Source organism: Sminthopsis crassicaudata, chromosome 5 (genome assembly GCF_048593235.1).
Source record: "Sminthopsis crassicaudata isolate SCR6 chromosome 5, ASM4859323v1, whole genome shotgun sequence".
Classification (NCBI taxonomy): domain Eukaryota; kingdom Metazoa; phylum Chordata; class Mammalia; order Dasyuromorphia; family Dasyuridae; genus Sminthopsis; species Sminthopsis crassicaudata.
Genome location: NC_133621.1, coordinates 313,532,907 through 313,549,904, shown reverse-complemented (window position 1 = coordinate 313,549,904; position 16,998 = coordinate 313,532,907). Strand labels below are relative to the sequence as shown.

The window sequence follows — 16,998 nt, the reverse complement described above, 5'->3', positions numbered from 1 at the left end:
AAGAATCGGACTTTGAAATTGTGTACAATTAGCCTGTGAGGGAAATCCAAATGCAGGTGGACAAAAATAGAGGGATTAGGAATTCTATATAGTGATTCTTAGTCATCTCCCAGAGTTCTTTTGCTGGGTGTAGCTGGTTCAGTTCATTACTGCTCTATTGGAACTGATTTGGTTCATCTCATTGTTGAAAATAGCCACATCCATCAGAATTGATCATCATATAGTATTGTTGTTTTAGTATACAATGATCTCCTGGTCCTGTTCATTTTATTGGAGTGCTGCCCTTTTTCCAACCCCTTCTTATGTGCTGAGAGTTTTCCTAGACTCCGGACCTGGGCAGTTGCGACCCTTCAAGCTCTTGCCCACCACTGTCCAGGTCTGGGTCCCCCCCAACCCCACCTCCCATCAGTGCAGTTAGTTAGTGGTTGCCTGGATTCTCCTCCCAACCCTCCCGCAATTCCCGATGCAGGTTTTGTGCCAAAATTACCTAATTGCCCTGCCTCAGTTTCTCTAAATTGTCCCACCTCAGTTTTTTCCCCTAAATTTTCCCGCTTCAGTGACTCCCTAAGTTTTCCTGCCTCAGTTTCTCTTAACTGTTCTGCCTCAATCCCCTTGGTTGCAAACCCCCACCCCTCTCCGGTTTATTAGGAATGATACAACTCAGGGATAATTACTCTAAGGTTATTAGAAATTGTAAAAGTGTAAACCCAAAATAAGGGCCAGTTCAGACTTTCTGGCCCCGAGGCAAAATCTGAGCACTCTCAAGGAGGAGTCTTTTCAGGATTATAAACTTGGAAACAACAGGGGAAGAGGCATTTTACCTTTTGGGGAGGAGCCTGGGGCTGGGACTGGATGGTGGTGGTGGGTGGGGCATCCCCCTGTCCTTTAGAAAAATCTTTCTCCCACCATTTCATCACTTTGTTTGCAGAGGCAGATCACGCCCCTGAACAAACACTGCCTCAGAGATTTTATTCATTTAAAATAATTTTTAAAATTAATTTTATAATTATGACTTTTTTTTGACAGTACATATACATAAGTAATTTTTTACATTATCCCTTGCACTCACATCTATTCTGAATTTTCCCTCCTTTCCTCCACCCTCTCCCCTAGATGGAAGGCAGTCTCATACATGTTAAATATGTTATAGTATATCTTAGATACAATATATGAGTGTAGAACCAAGTTTCTTGTTGCACAGGAAGAATTGGATTCAGAAGGTAAAATAAGCTGGGAAGAAAAACAAAAGTGCAAATAGTTTACACTCATTTCCCAGTGTTCCTTCTCTGGGTGTAGCTGAGTCTGTCCATCAATTGGAACTGAATTAGATCTTCTCTTTGTTGAAGATATCCACTTTCATCAGAATACATCCTCATACAATATTGCTGTTGAAGTGTATAATGATCTTGTGGTTCTGCTCATTTCACTCAGCATCAGTTCATGTAAGTCTCTCCAAGTCTCTCTGTATTTATCCTGCTGGTCATTTCTTACAGAACAATAATATTCCACAACATTCATATACCATATTTTACCCAACCATTCTCCATTGATGGGCATCCATTTATTTTCCAGTTTCTAGCCACTATAAAAAGGGCTGCCACAAACATTTTGGCACATATAGGTTCCTTTCCCTTCTTTAGTATTTCTTTGGGATATAAGCCCAGTAGTAATGATGAGGAGTAAACTGAGGTTCTAAACCGAGATGGGTCAGTTCCTTTTCTCCTTTCCAAAGTAACCAAGGGCGGGGTCAGTAGCAAATGAATTTGCTACTCAATGCTGTATGGAAACAAAGTCTTTATTGATAGTAAAGGGATAGACAGGCATTTGGCCTTCAGGAAGACCCAAACTACCTGCAAGGGGACATCAGTTGATGGGCATTGGCTGGTATACACCAAATGCAAAGATTTCATTTTTCAACCTTCCTTATATACATAACTAGAATCATCAAAACAATGTTTGCACAGAGATGTTATCAAGAGGTTCCGGAGATATTTGTCAATAATACAAGAATTCTCTGTTTTTGTAAATAAGACAAGAATTCTCTGTTGTTATCTCCTTCAGGATCTCCCCAGAAAGGAATTTCAGATCATTAGAATGGGGGCTGAAAACCGAAAATAGCCCAAAGGAAGTTGGAGATTAAACAAGGAATATCAAAGGGGGCTACCTCTGCTAACAGTAATACTGCTGGATCAAGGGGTATGCACAGTTTGATAACTTTTGGGGCATAATTCCAGATTGCTCTCCAGAATGGTTGGATTCTTTCACAACTCCACCAACAATGTATCAGTATCCCAGTTTTCCCACAGCCCCTCCAACATTCATCATTATTTTTTCCTGTCATCTTAGCCAATCTGACAAGTGTGTAGTGGTATCTCAGAGTTGTCTTAATTTGCATTTCTCTGATCAATAGTGATTTGAAACACTCTTTCATATGAGTAGAAATAGTTTGAATTTCACCATCTGAAAATTGTCTCTTCATGTCCTTTGACCATTTATCAATTGGAGAATGGCTTGATTTCTTACAAATTAGAGTCAGTTCTCTATATATATTTTGGAAATGATGCCTTTATCAGAATCTTTAAGTGTAAAAATATTTTCCCAATTTGTTATTTCCCTTCTAATCTTGTTTGCATTACTTTTGTTTGTACAAAAGCTTTTCAATTTGATGTAATCAAAATTTTCTATTTTGTGATTGATAATGATCTCTAATTCTCCTTTGGTCACAAATTCCTTCCTCCTCCACAGGTCTGAGCGGTAAACTCTCCTATGTTCCTCTAATTTATTTATGATCTCGTTCTTTATGCCTAAATCATGGACCCATTTTGATCTTATCTTGGTATGTAGTGTTATGTATTCATTTTTTGATGTGTTTTTTTGGTAATGTTTAGTTTTAGTTTTTTTTGGGAGGAGGTATTCCTTTTTGAGCCCTCCCTGCCTTGCTGCCTGCTTGCCTCCTTCCAAGCCACTTTCCCCTGCAGGCTCTTGTTTTACATATACCAATGAGTGTAAATAAATAGACATGCCTGTGTCTCAAATCACATCTAGCTATATATGGGGGCGGGGAGAGAAGCAGATCACACGGTTTAAGCAGTGCCTTTTTTCTCTGGAAGTGGCTAGGCCTTTTTCCTTCTTAAGTCTTTCTCACTGGATTGTAATACTAATATGATAACGAATAGCTGAGTCCTCTCCAACTACTCTTTGAATCCTATTGTTGTTCCTGTAGACAAGGTTCTCTTAAATTCTGCTCTTTTCATTCCGTGTGGCCTAGGGATTTGGGGTTCACAGGTAATGATGGAAGTTTCCCATTTTCAGGTGATCATCTCAAAGGACACAAGCCCCCTAACCTCTCACCCTCTCTATGCAAGAGGGGAGTCCCCTGAAACACTGGTCCTGGACCCCAAAAGTAGTGGAGGAGGCCTGGAGCCTAGCCTCCCTGGGCACAAAGTCATTCTCCTAGTCTTTGGATAGAATATGCCATCTGCATCCAGAAAAGGGATTAAGGAGACTGAATATAAATCAACACCTGCTGTGTTCACTACTTCTTCTATTTGTGGAGGGAACGGGAGGAGGGAATAATCCCTCTCATGGTTTTGTCCCTTTGTCGTGCCCTCTTCCCACTTGATTCATGAAATCATATGTGTGAAGCAATTTTTTAAAGTTTACTTTTAGTTTACTTAATGCTTATTATTCTGCATTGCCATGTTTTCACATTGAATTAAATCTTTTTCTTTTCTTTTGAAATTCATTTATTTATTTTTATAGACTTTTATTGATAGAACGCATGCATGGGTAATTTTCCAACATTGGCCCTTACAATCACTTCTGCCCCAACTTTTTCCTTCCTTCCTTTCTTCCTTCCTTCCTTCCTTAGATGGCAGGCAGTCTCATACATGTTAAAGTGTATCTCTCAGACTTGTGGAGAAGGAAGGAATTTGTGACCACAGGAGAACTAGAGATCATTATCGATCACAAAATAGAAAATTTTGATTATATCAAATTAAAAAGCTTTTGTATAAACAAAACTAATGCAAACAAAATTAGAAGGGAAGTAACAAACTGGGAAGACATTTTTACAGTTAAAGGTTCTGATAAAGGCCTCATCTCCAAAACATATAGAGAACTGACTCTAATTTATAAGAAATCAAGCCATTCTCCAATTGATAAATGGTCAAAGGATATGAAGAAACAATTTTCAGATGATGAAATTGAAACTATTTCTACTCATATGAAAGAGTGTTCCAAATCACTATTGATCAGAGAAATGAAAATTAAGACCATTCTGAGATACCACTAAATACTTGTCAGATTGGCTAAGATGACAGGAAAAAATAATGATGAATGTTGGAGGGGATGTGGGAAAACTGGGACATTGATGCATTGTTGGTGGAGAGTATCAGTTCATGTAAGTCTCTACAGGCCTTTCTGAAATCATTCTGTGGGTAATTTCTTACAGAACAATAATATTCCATAATATTCATATACCACAGTTTATTCAGCCATTCTCCAATTGATGGGCATCCACGTAGTTTCCAGTTTCTGGCCACCACAAAGAGGGCTGCCACAAACATTTTGGCACATACAGGTCTCTTTCCCTTCTTTAGTATTTCTTTGGGACATAAGCCCAGTGGTAGCACTGCTGGATCAAAGGGTATGCACAGTTTGACCACTTTTTAAGCATAGTTCCAAATTGCTCTCCACAATGGCTGGATGTATTCACAATTCCACCAACAATGTATCAGTGTCCCTGTTTTCCCACATCCCCTCCAACATTGGCTAGAATGACAGGGAAAGATAATGTGCAATCTGACAGGTGTGTAGTGGTATCTCAGAGTTGTCTTAATTTTCATTTCTCTGATCAATAATTACTTGGTGCATCTTTTCATACGGTTAGCAATAGTGATGATCAACTATAATAAACTTAGGTTTTCTCAGCAATACAATGTTCCAAAACAATTCCAATAGACTTGGGGTGGAAAATGCAATCCCTGTCCAGAGAGAGAGCTAGCAAACAATAGCAAATTTTTTTCACTTTTTTTAATTTTTAATTTTTTGTGTTTTTTTTATTCTGATTTTTCTTTCACAACAAGACTAATATAGAAATATGTTTAAAATGATTGTATATGTATAACTTATATGAGATTGCTTGCTGTTTTGGGAGAGGGGGGAAAGGAAGAAGAGTGAAAAAATTTGGAACATAAAAATCTTATAAAAATTAATGTTAAAAATTATCTTTATATTAACTGAAATTAAAGTATTAAAAAATTAGCTAGATCTAAGCAATTGAAAAAGCATTAATTGTTCATAGGTGAACTGAGCTAATATACTAAAAATAACAATTCTAGCTGAATTAATCTATTTATTCTGTGCCATCCCAATCAAACTACCAAAATCATTTTATAGAGCTATAAAAATAATAGTAAAATTAATCTGGAAAAGGTCAAGAATATCAAGGGAATGAATGAAAAAATAATGTTGAAGATGACCTAAGTTATACCGGGTCCCAAATTTTATATAAACAATCTGGTACTGGCTAAAAAACAGAGTGATAGGTCAATGGAATAGATCAGGTACACAACACATCATGGGAAATGATCATAGTAATCTACCGCTTCACAAACTCAAAGATCTAAGCTTTGGTGACCAACAACTACTGGGAAAACTAGAAAACAGTATATAGTATATTAGTAGAGCATATCCTAGATGGCTTATCAATCTGTGGATTAGGGAAAAATTTAAGACTAAACAAGATATAGAGAGTATTACTAAATGTAAAATGGATAATTTTGATTACATAAAATTCAAAAGATTTTCTTGCACAAAGAAAACTAATACAACCAAAAAGAGAAGGAATTTTGGGGAAAATGTATGGCATCTCTAATAAAATCTTCATTTCTTAAATAGATAGAGAACTGAGTCAAATTTGTAAGAATACAAGTAATGCTCCAATTGATAAATGATCAAAGGATATAAATAGGCAGTTTTCGAACATAAAAATAAAAGCTTTCTGTGGTCAAATGGAGGAAAAAGTGCTCTAAATCACTATTGATTAAGGAAATGCAAATTAAAACAATTCGGAGATACTATTTAACACCTATTAGATTGGTTAATATGACAGAAAAGGAACATAATGTTGGAGGGGAATGTGGGAAAACTGGGACATGAAATTACTATTGATGGAATTGTGAATTATTCTGGAGAGCAATTTGGGACTATCTTCAAGGGATATAAAACTGTATATATCTTTTGATCTAGCACTAACCTTTTTCATGCTGCATCCCCCAAAAGATTTTTTTAAGGGAAAAAATCTATTTGTACAAAAATATTTATAGCAGCTCTTTTTGTGGTAGCTAAGAATTGGATTTTGAAAGGATGAAAGGGCAAAGATAGAAGAACAATGTAGAAAAGGGCTAAATGGGATGGTGCCCACGAGGCATAGTCCTGAACAGAGAGTCAAACACAAATTCTTCAATTCAACAAATGTTTATTAAACACTGACCTGGGGCAGGTAAGTGGTGAAGTGGATAGAGTACCAGTCTCGAATTCAGGAGGACCCGAGTTCAAATCTGGTCTCAGACACTTAACACTTCCTAGCTGTGTGACCCTGGGCAAATCACTTAACCTCAGCCTCAGGAAAAAAAACAAAAACAAAAACAAAAAAAACACTGACCTGATGCTTTCACGTTCTTCTGGAGAGCAGACCTGCTGCTACCTCAGTTTTTAGTGTATCTTTGGATCAACTGGCATAGCCAGGTTTACCAGTCATGAGCATAACTAATATGAAAAGGATCAGTCAAGTTCTGCTGACAATCCCTAACTCTGGTTTTCTCTGTTTAATTCTTGAACCAAAGGAGTCTCTGGCATGGGATTGATCAATTGTAACATAAGGTCTTCCAGTTTTGTGGTACCATAACTTTACTACTGGGGGGGGGGAAAGTAGGGGGATAAAATAGGCAGGGCAGGGGAAACAGGATAAGAATGGGATAAGGAAGGGCTACTTGAGAGCAATATCAACTCCTTCATCCATGTCATGACCTAAGATTCAGCTATGATTAGTGACTTATACATTATTTTTCTCTCCTTGGCATCTTCCACTTCTCTCTGATGAAGGAAAAAAAGCTTTTCCTTAATTACTCACAATCACAGGATTGCTTTTCACTCTGAATTCTCTGATCATAGAGAGGTTCTTGGTAAAATCTCTCCATGTCCGTTGCAACCAAAAGCATTTCACTCTATGAGGCAGCTGGTGATATGCAATAAGTTACCCATAGGTCAAAGACTTTCCCACAGAATTTTCACCCAAAACACTCAAAAGGTTGATTTCCCAAATGAATCTTATGATTCCTTATAAGGGATGAACTGCGACTGAAAGCCTTTCCACAAGTTATTCACAGAGAGGGCTTTCTTCTAATAAGAATTAGCTGATATCTCTTATAATGTGATGAAGGTTTTTCCACAAGCATTCATTTATATTATTTTTCGTCAGTGTGAATTGTCTGGTGTTCTGTGAGGATTCCCTTCTGATTATAGGATTTCCCACATTCAGTGCTTTCAGAGGGTTTCTCTCTGGCATGAATTCTCTGATGTATGGCAAGATTTACACGGTGCCTAAATGTCACCCCACATTCAGGGCAATGAAAGAGTTTCTTTCCAGTGTGAATTATCTGGTGTGACTTGAGAGATGAACCTGTAGCAAAAGCTTTCCCACAATCATCACATCCATATGGCTTCTCTCCAGTGTGACTTCTCTTATGATCAATAAGGGCTGCCCCCCGGTCAAAGCCTTTTCCACACTCATTACATTCAAAGGGCTTCTCACCAGTATGAATTCTCTGGTGTACAGTAAGATTTCCTTTTTGGCTAAAGGCTTTTCCACATATATGACACCCAAAGGGTTTCTCTCCAGTGTGAATTAGTTGATGGGACCTAAGGGTTGAGGTACTCTTGAAGGTTTTCCCACATTCGGTACATTCATAAGGTTTCTCCCCAGTATGAATCTTCTTATGCTCAGTGAGAACTGTCCTCCAGTTGAAGCTTTTCCCACATTCATTACAAGTGAAAGGTTTCTCTCCAGTATGAATTCTCATGTGTTCAATAAGGGTTACTCTCTGGCTAAAGGCTTTCCCACATTCATTACAATCAAAGGCTTTTTCTCCAGTATGGGTTCTCTGATGTTTAATGAGGTTGCCTCGCTGATTGAAAGCTATCCCACATTCACTGCATTCAAATGGTTTCTTTCCAGTATGAATTAGTTGATGCCTTTTGAGGGACATGCATTTGCTGAAGACTTTCCCACAATCATTACATTTGTAAAGTTTCTCTCCAGTATGAATTCTTTTGTGCTCAATAAGTCTTTCCCTCTGGCTGAAGGTTTTCTTACATTCACCACATTCGAAAAATTTCTCTTTGGAATGAATCCTCTGATGCATGGTAAAGTTCCCTCTTTGGTTAAAGAACATCCCACATTCATTGCACTCAAAGATTTTCTTTGAAGTATGACTTTTCTGATGTGTCCTAAGGGCTGAACGATTGCTAAAGGTTTTCACACAATCATTACATCCATATGGCTTTTCTCCTGTATGAATTCTCTTATGTCCCATAAGGTTTGTTTTCCGATTGAAGCTTTTCCCACATTCACTACATGTAAAGGGCTTCTCACCAGTATGAATTCTCTTATGTTCAATAAGGCTTCCCCTCTGAATGAAAGCTTTCCCACATTCGTCACATTCAAAGGGCTTCTCTCCAGTATGAATTCGTTGATGTTTAGTGAGGTTTCCCTTCTGAGTAAATGCTCTCCCACATTCATTGCACTCAAAGGGTTTATTTCCAGTATGAATTAGCTGATGTTTCCTTAAGGATGAGCTATTCCCAAGGACTTTCCCACAGTCACTACATTCAAATAACTTTGTAGTTTTGTGCTTTCTTTGATGGTGAATGGGATCTGGACGACAGCTAGAGGAGTCACTGTACCTATCACGCTTATAAATCTTTTTCCCTGAGGGGTTTCTCTTCAACTGAATTAGGTCAGAAAATGGTTTGAAATTCTTCCCATATGTAGCACATTTCTGGAAACTTCTTCCTGTACAAATCACTGGCAGTGAATTAAATGATTCCACGCTGCAGCTTTGCTCCAACGGATTGTATTTATTGAAAAAATGATCCGTTTTTTCACCTGTTAGGGTTAGCTGCTTGGATTGTCTTTTCTTGCTCTCATTCTGTCTTTCTAATCTAACAGGATATTTCCAGACTTTTCCAAATCTGGAATCCCACATTTCATTGTTTGCAAGATTTTGCATGGATAATTCTCTTATAGAAATGTTCTCTTCTGGACTCAGCTCTTCAGTTGGATACCTCTCCTTCTGTTTACAGAAATCTGAAAGAAGAAAAAAGCAAAGTCAACATTGACTGTGTCCCTATTACTTACTAAACATGAATGCTTCATGTCCAGGTATTAGAGTCCATCTCCTTCAATAAGAGGGATAATTATCAGAGGCAGCTAGGTGCTCCAGTGGATACAGCACTAGCCCTAGAGTCAGGTGAGTTCAAACCTGACTTCAGATACTTAGTAGTTATTTGATCCTAGGCAGGTCCTTTAACTCTAACTAATAAAAGATGATTATCATTCATCCGTGATAAAATATTGCTTTATTTCCAAAAGAGAACCAAAAGATGATATAAGGAACAGACCCTAATAAACCCTGGAGGAACAGTACAGCAAAACACTATCTCACAGAAGCAATAAGATTCATATCATTCTTCCAGTTGAGATGGTAATATAAAAGGCAGCTGTACTCTAACCTACAAACACCAAATTATATGCCAACAAAAATAAATAAAATGAATGTATACATTTTGAAAATACATAGCCCACAGATTTACAGAATATGAAATACATAATTAAAAAACCCAAAATTGCCCCAAATCCAGAGCTTCCAGGTCAAAGAAAATAAATTACAAACAACCAAAAAGAAAACATTCAAGAACTAAGGAATCACAATCAGAAAAGATAATGCTATAAGTAGCACAAAAGAGAGAAAATCTTAGAATATGATACTCCAAAAAGCAAAAGAGAAAGTCTTAATAATTTAACCTGCAGACGTGAACATAATCATGTGGTAAGAAAAATGGACATTCAAGCATTTCGAATGAAAAAAACCAAGCTAACTAAAAAATTGAAAATACAAATATATTTTACTGGTGATGACAGCAAATAAAAATTAAAGCCATCAAAATGCTTTTGAAGAAAAGATTCAAATCTAGATAACGAATAATTTAATTCTAAACAATTAGTGGGTCAAAGAACACATCATAGAAATAATAATGTCATCAAAGAAAATGATAACAATGAGACAACATCTCAACCGGCTCAAAATAAAAGATGATTATCATTCATCCATGATAAAATATTGCTATATTGCCAAAAGAGAATTGAAAGATGATATACGGTGATATATTTTGGGAAAATATGGCCAAAGCAGTACTTGGGAAATTATTTCTCTGCTCACTTTGGATGAAAAAAAAAATAATAAAAGGACAGATAGATGACTTGGGCCACAAAAATAAATAAATAAATAAATAACAATCAAACCACCAACTAAACACAAAAATCCAAATTCTGAAAATCAAAGAAATAAGTAAAACTGAAAGAAAAAAATCCACTGAAGTTATAAGCAAAATTAGTAGCTGGATTGTTTAAAAAAAAAAAAAAATCTCATTAAAAAAAGCCATTTCCTTTTTTTTTTTTTTTTTTTTAGTTCGATAATTGGGGTTAAGTGACTTGCCTGGGGTCACACAGCTAGGAAGTGTTAAGTGTCTGAGATCACATTTGAACTCAGATCCTCCTGACGTCAGGACTGGTGCTCTATCCACTGAACCGGCAAGGTGCCCCAATTTTTTAATGTGATATTTTTTTTAAAGAGTAAAAGTAAAAAAATCAAAAAGAATACACAAAGAAGAAATAAAGGAGATCTGAAACTAGTTTACATGCAATTACATGCAACAAAAATAAATAAAATTAATATATACATTTTAAAATTATATAGCCCACAGATTTACAGAATATGAAATATAGAATTAAAAAACTCAATCTCTGAGTAGGAATTTGAATAAGCCATAAAAGTTCTCCAAGACGCAGTACCAAGTGACTAAAATAAAAAATAAGTGAATTCTATCAAAAATTCAAAGAACAATTCATTCTAATATTACATAAATTGTTTGCAAAAATAAAGAAATAAGAGCTGATCAAACACTCATGAAACTAACATCAGTCTGATATCTAAACTATGAATTGTGAAAGAAGCAAAGGAATCACAACCCAATCACAACACCCTCCAGTGCTCTCTAGCAGATTAAACTCTAATTGGGAAATGATTAACAAAATAAATATACAATATGACAAAGATAATGTTAACATGTAGTTTTCTAATTTGGGCACATAATTGGACTAATCTGGTTTCAGATTTCCTTTATTTCTTCTTTGATTGTGTATTTTTAAAATTTTTGATTGGCAGTTTATTTTTCCTCTTTAAAAAAATCACATTAGAAAATGGCTTATTTTATGAGTTTTTTTTTTAACCCAGTTACTAGTTTTGCTTATTACTTTAATGGATTTTTTCTTTTCAATTTTACTTATTTCTTTGATTTTCAGAATTTGTATTTTTGTTTTTAGCTTGTGGCTTGATGGTGGGGGGGATCATCGCTTTTATTTTTATTTTTTTTGTGTGTGCCACAAGTCATCAGATGTGTCCTTTTTTTGTTTCTCCCAAAGTGACTAGAGAAATAATTTCCTAACCACTACTTCGGCCATATTTTCCCAAAAGTTTTGGTATGTTGTCTCATTGTTGTCATTCTTTGACGACATTACTTAGTCTAATTTCGCTATTGCAACCTACAGGAAGCCTTCTTTAATTTAGTGGCCCCTGTTTCTTTATGAGTTTAATTTTTAAAATCTTCAACTCAAAAATTTAACAATAAATAAATTAGTTATAGTAACTAACTAACTCTACATCTGTCAGTATATTAGATCTCTAACAGTATTAATCAGCCATTCTCCATCCAATGTCATCAAAACACAATAGGAAGAGATGGAAAAAAAGAAACTCCTTTCAAAACAACTACAGAATATATAAAATATCTGGATGTCTCCATCTCAAAACACAGGCCCTTGCCAAAATGAATATAACTATACAACATTTCCTGATGGGTAAGCTTCCCTGGAACCACAACCCTGGGACGCTTCCAAGCCATTTCTAAACCACGTTACCCTAAATGTAACCCAGCCTTTACCTCTCCTCTATCCCACTAGTTTTATTATTTTTTTATTTTTAATATTTTCTTTTCCCCAATTACATCTAAAAATAATATTTAATACTTTAAAAAAGCTTTTAAAATTCCCAAATCTCTCACTGCCTCCATCTCTTTTCCTTTCCCCAAGAAAATAAGCAGAGGTGATAGATCATATATGAGCAATCAAGGAAAACATTTCCCCACTAATATTGACCTTTGTCTTTCACCATCAGAATGTAAGCTTCTTGAGGGCAAGGAGGGTCTATTTGGCTTAAATCTGTATCCACAGTGCTGGGTATTAAAAAGCAGCTTTATATTCTCTATATAAACGTGTCCACGTAATTCATTCACTTATATAGATTTATAAGAACAATTTGAGAGAGATTAAGCACACACAGTCGGGCTGGATCTGCACTCCCAGCTCTCCCCTGATCCTAACTTGAGCACTATTAGCCCATCCTGCCTTTGTTAGAGCAGCATGGTCAAGCCAAGGGACCTCAGGACTTCAGTTTTCTAAGTCTAACTCAGACAATGTCCATTGGAAATAAAAAGGCCAGGGACGTAAGAAGGTGAGAAGGGGGACCGGGGCATTTCTCACTCACCTGCACAGAGGCTTCGGGGACTTCCTCTTCCTGGCCTCCAAGGGGCTTCTCCCCTCTCCAGTCGGGAGATCACAGTGGGTTTGCAACCTGAGAGTCCTGTCCAGAGACCAAGAAACAGCAGGCTCACCAAGATGTCGTCTGTCATCTGGTCAGTCCCCTGGGAAATTATAGGGAGCCCACGATCCCACTGCACAAAGCAAAGAAAGCCCTTTCCCCAAATCACAGCTTCTGGGTCCCCTCCCCACAAGCCCCAGCTCTAGGACAACCTCCCAGACCCCCAGCAGCTGGGGCTGGCCTGAGTGCTCTTTACCCAGGGATGAGAGGATCTCGTAAGTCTCCAGCATGACCTCCCTGTACAGGTCTTGTTGCTCAGGGTGCAGGTGTCTCCATTCCTCCCAGGTGAAGACCACAGCCACATCTTTGAAGGCCACAGGTCCCTGGAACTCCAAAACCATCCTTGTCAGGCAGGGATCAGCCCTGATGGGCAGGGACACTAACTAAGAGGAGTTACAGGGAGCAATCCTCACTGGGGACTCACCCCAAGCGCTCTCTAGGGATGACTTTACACCTTATTACTGGCTTGTCTCAGGCAGGAAAGTGTGACTCTATCCTGTGACTTCCTACTCACCCTAACAAGATGTTTCCCGAGCGAACCCCAACAACATCACATGCTGTTCTCCAGCCTTCCCCCGCAAACGCTCACAGCAGCCACAATTCACGTCTCCAGCATGACATGGAAATTCTACTCTTTTTGGCAATTACAGAAAATTACTGGGACAAAGGACTGGCCAGAGGATGGAAGCTGTGGAATTAACAGGAACTGGCAATCATTTTACAGATGCGAAAACTGAGGCCCATTGAGAGGAAGTAACTCGGTAAAAGTGGGCTTTGCACCCAGATCCAGGACTGTGCCCACTACTCCACATTGCCTCCTCCTGCTCTGAACAGATTCATCCCTAATTTGCCGGGATTCCAGAGCTCAACTCTTTGAGCCAGAGGCCTTAAACCCACATGATGTCCCCTGCCCCCAAGCTGTTCACACCCATCGTTAGGACTGGCATCCAGGGCCATCAAGTGGTCAGCATGGTATCCCTCTGGATGGGAATATGGGGCCCCATGACCCAAGGAGGGCTCTCCAGGATTTAAGACTGGAATGACAGATTTAAAATCAGAAAAACAGCCATCTAATTACTGTAGCAAATGACCAGAACTTTTAAAATGCATGAAAATCAAGAAAGCGGTGTCCACTGACACAGCATTTTCCCTTAGCCATAACAGAAAGAAATAAAAGATGTCATGGGATGGAAATTCATATTTCAAAGCAAAATTATGATATTTTTGCATCAATGATGAGTCTGGTCCTTTCCACTTTGTGTTAAAAGGTTCAAGAAAGAATCCATGTTCTGAAGGGAGCACAAACTGGAGAGCTTTGAACGTTCATGTGTATGTGTTTGTTTTAAGAAAGTGAGCGAAAAGGAAATTTTGTTTCCCTTTCTAATTTCTGCTATGTGGTGGGCATGTTCCTCTGTAGGTATTTAAAATCTTTTTTTTTTTTTTTTTTCCTGAGGCTGGGGTTAAGTGACTTGCCCAGGGTCACACAGATAGGAAGTGTTAAGTGTCTGAGACCACATTTGAACTCAGGTCCTCCTGAATTCAGGGCTGGTGCTCTATCCACTGTGCCACCTAGTTGCCCCTAAAATCATTTTAAAAGTCAGCTTTAAAAAACAGACTCAAAGGAAGTTCTGGAGAGCCACAAATAAGCAGGATACAGGCATTATCTGCTACTCCCTCCCTTCCCCTCATTTCTCTTTTCCTTCCTTCCTTTCCCCCTTCTTTCCTTGCTTCTTTTCGTCCCTCCTTCTCTTCCTTCCTTTCTTCCCCTCTCCCAATAGTCACGCTTAAAGCACATAGAATATAAAAAAATGAGACCCAAGCTACTTCTTGGTGCCTTCTTCCCTCAGGCCTCTGCACACCTCCAAAGTCTAGAACCCTGGTTTGCACCCCAGCCCCATTAATTCCGCACAGAGAGGAAACACTGAACTGGGGACAAGCAGGGCAGAAGCTGGCCTGCCCCGCAGCCAGACAGCTTACATACAGTCCTTGCCTCACTTGGCCCTCCCTAACAAACCCAAGGGACAGAGGAGGCGGCAGGGCAGTTTTCTGGGAACTTCTGGCCTGGATCCCAGACTTCACACGCTCACTGACTGTAGGATCCTGGGCAGGTCACTTTCCCTCAGTCTCCTCGTTTGTACAAGAGGCCCTCATAGCACTTACTTGGCTATTTCTCAGATTTTAAGGATCACATGAGTTCACCACCGTGGTAGGTAAATAATAAATGCTTTTTCCTTTCCCCTCCCCCAACCTCCGGCTTCTGCTCCATTCCTGAGGCCAAAGAGGAAGGTCCCCCTCACCTGGTGGGATGATGCTCGGGATCTGGTCTGTCCCTTGACCATCTCTCCTCTGAGGGGCTGGGGGGGGGGGAAAAAAAGAGAGCCAAGGTAAGAGACCCGCGCCCCGCCTGCTACCCGCCCTCGGGACCCTGCTTCCAGCACTGGGGACCCTCCGGGCCATCCGTGGGCCTCCGTCTCCTGACCCCCACCCACGTATGCAGTACAAGTGAGCCCCAGATCTGATCCTCTAGCTCCCCCTTAGCCCCCGAGAGGCACATTCAGCGGTCCCGGACCCTCCCCCCCTCCCCCACCATCTCCGTCTTCCCGGACCCCCGCCTCCTGGAGCGCTAAGTGAAAACAGAGCCTCTCACTGCGTCGCTCCCGGGATGCCCGTGACCACACCCACCCAGGCTAGAGACCGACCTAATTCCTCCTCCTCCTCCTCCTCCTCTTCTCCCTCCCCGAGGAATTCTGGGTAGCGGAGACTTGGGGGGGGGGGGGAGAGAGACCCTTAACCAGTGCGCACGCGCTCGAGCCCTTTAAAGAAAAGGGAAACTGAGGTCCGCCACTTAGCACTCTCCCGTGATCTTCACGGCCACAGAGACCCCGAGCCTCAGTTTCTCCGCGTGCTCGGGGGATGCTCCGGGGTCCCGAGGAGAGTCTTCGGGTTCACATAGTGATTCTGGCCGCGTCCGTTCACTTCGGAGAGCCTCAGTTTCCTCCGCTGCTAAAGGCGTCCGGGTCGGAGCCGGACATCTCTAAATCCCTTCTCCCCCGCGAGCCTCAGTTTTCTTATCTGGAACAGGACCGCGCTCCCACTGCCGGCCCCGGGGGAAGGTCCGGCGGGGCAAACCGAGATGCCAAAGGGGCGGAGGCCCTCCGCTCGAAAGGGAGCCCTCCTCTCCGAGGCAGCCTTTTCCTGCCTCCTTCCCCCGGGCGCAAGCCTGCGGCCTCGGGGCCCGGATTGCCGAGCCCAGCCCGCTCTGGAACCCTGCACCAGCAGCAGTCCTGGGGAACAGCGGAGGGGAGGGGGAAATTGACCGAGCTGAAACTGATCACCCGGCAGCACGCTGATTGGCTCGGGGGCGCCGAGGGCCCGCCCCTACGGGGGAGCTTCAGCTCTGCAGAGGTTGGCTTAGGGTCCGGCCGGAGCTCCGGGCCTGCAGTCGGGCTGGGCGGTGCTTGACAGAATGGCCCGGGAGCAGCCTAGACCGCGGAGGCCTCGCCCACCTGCGCTGCCCCGGCAGCGGGGCCAGAGGGCCTCCAGGGTGGCACTCACCCCCCGCCCCCACTTCCTGAGTTGCTAGGTCCGGATCCCCAGATTTTCCACCTCCAGTGCGGGCCAAGCTGGGCTGACGTCACAACGTCCGACTGTGGGGGGCGAGCCCGGATTCTGGGGACAGCCCATCCCACGCGGATCTGCCCGGCTACGGCCCAGCTAGCTAAGCTTCCCTGGCAAAGCCCGCTATAGACTTCCTCGGGGAGGAGCCCCGAGAAGGTCGAGGCGAGAAGTCGTTGTTCTTCCCCTTCCCTAAGCAGAAATCGTCCCTTCCCGCCAGCCCCAGCCCCATGAAAGTGAGGCGGGGGGATGGCTCCCAGGCACTGCCCTCACCTGAACATTTCTGTTCCGGGGGCCCCTCCCCCCCCTTGCCTCTATAACCGGGAAAACCGTTTGGCTCCCAGGTGGAGGTGAATTTGGGACCTGTAAAGGGCAGGGGAGGCCC

At 41.1% G+C, this 16,998-nt stretch overlaps 1 protein-coding gene across 5 annotated transcripts; it reads right to left on the bottom strand.

The window, feature by feature from the left end:
• Positions 1–6,464: 6,464 nt before the first annotated feature.
• LOC141545128 (uncharacterized) lies at positions 6,465–16,610 on the bottom strand. Of its 5 annotated transcripts, none has more exons than XM_074272116.1 (5): positions 15,681–16,610; positions 15,296–15,352; positions 13,195–13,321; positions 12,885–12,980; positions 6,465–9,370 (listed from the first exon to the last, which is right to left on the bottom strand). In XM_074272116.1, exons 2-5 carry the CDS (start codon positions 15,335–15,337, stop codon positions 7,470–7,472), a joined length of 2,166 nt encoding a protein of 721 aa, XP_074128217.1. In that variant the 5' UTR covers positions 15,338–15,352; positions 15,681–16,610; the 3' UTR covers positions 6,465–7,469. The 5 variants fall into 5 exon arrangements, with proteins under 5 accessions (XP_074128217.1, XP_074128219.1, XP_074128221.1 ...); XM_074272118.1 differs by having other exon boundaries at positions 15,698–16,610; XM_074272120.1 differs by having other exon boundaries at positions 15,791–16,610.
• Positions 16,611–16,998: the final 388 nt, after the last annotated feature.

Excerpts from the sequence above, each read along its gene's own strand:
- LOC141545128 (XM_074272116.1), bottom strand. The coding sequence starts at position 15,337 with ATGGTCAAGGGACAGACCAGATCCCGAGCATCATCCCACCAG. Across the intron at positions 12,981-13,194 it reads CGAGATCCTCTCATCCCTGG|GACTCTCAGGTTGCAAACCC; the intron begins GTAAAGAGCACT and ends GTCTCTGGACAG. Across the intron at positions 9,371-12,884 it reads TCCCCGAAGCCTCTGTGCAG|ATTTCTGTAAACAGAAGGAG; the intron begins GTGAGTGAGAAA and ends TTCTTCTTTCAG.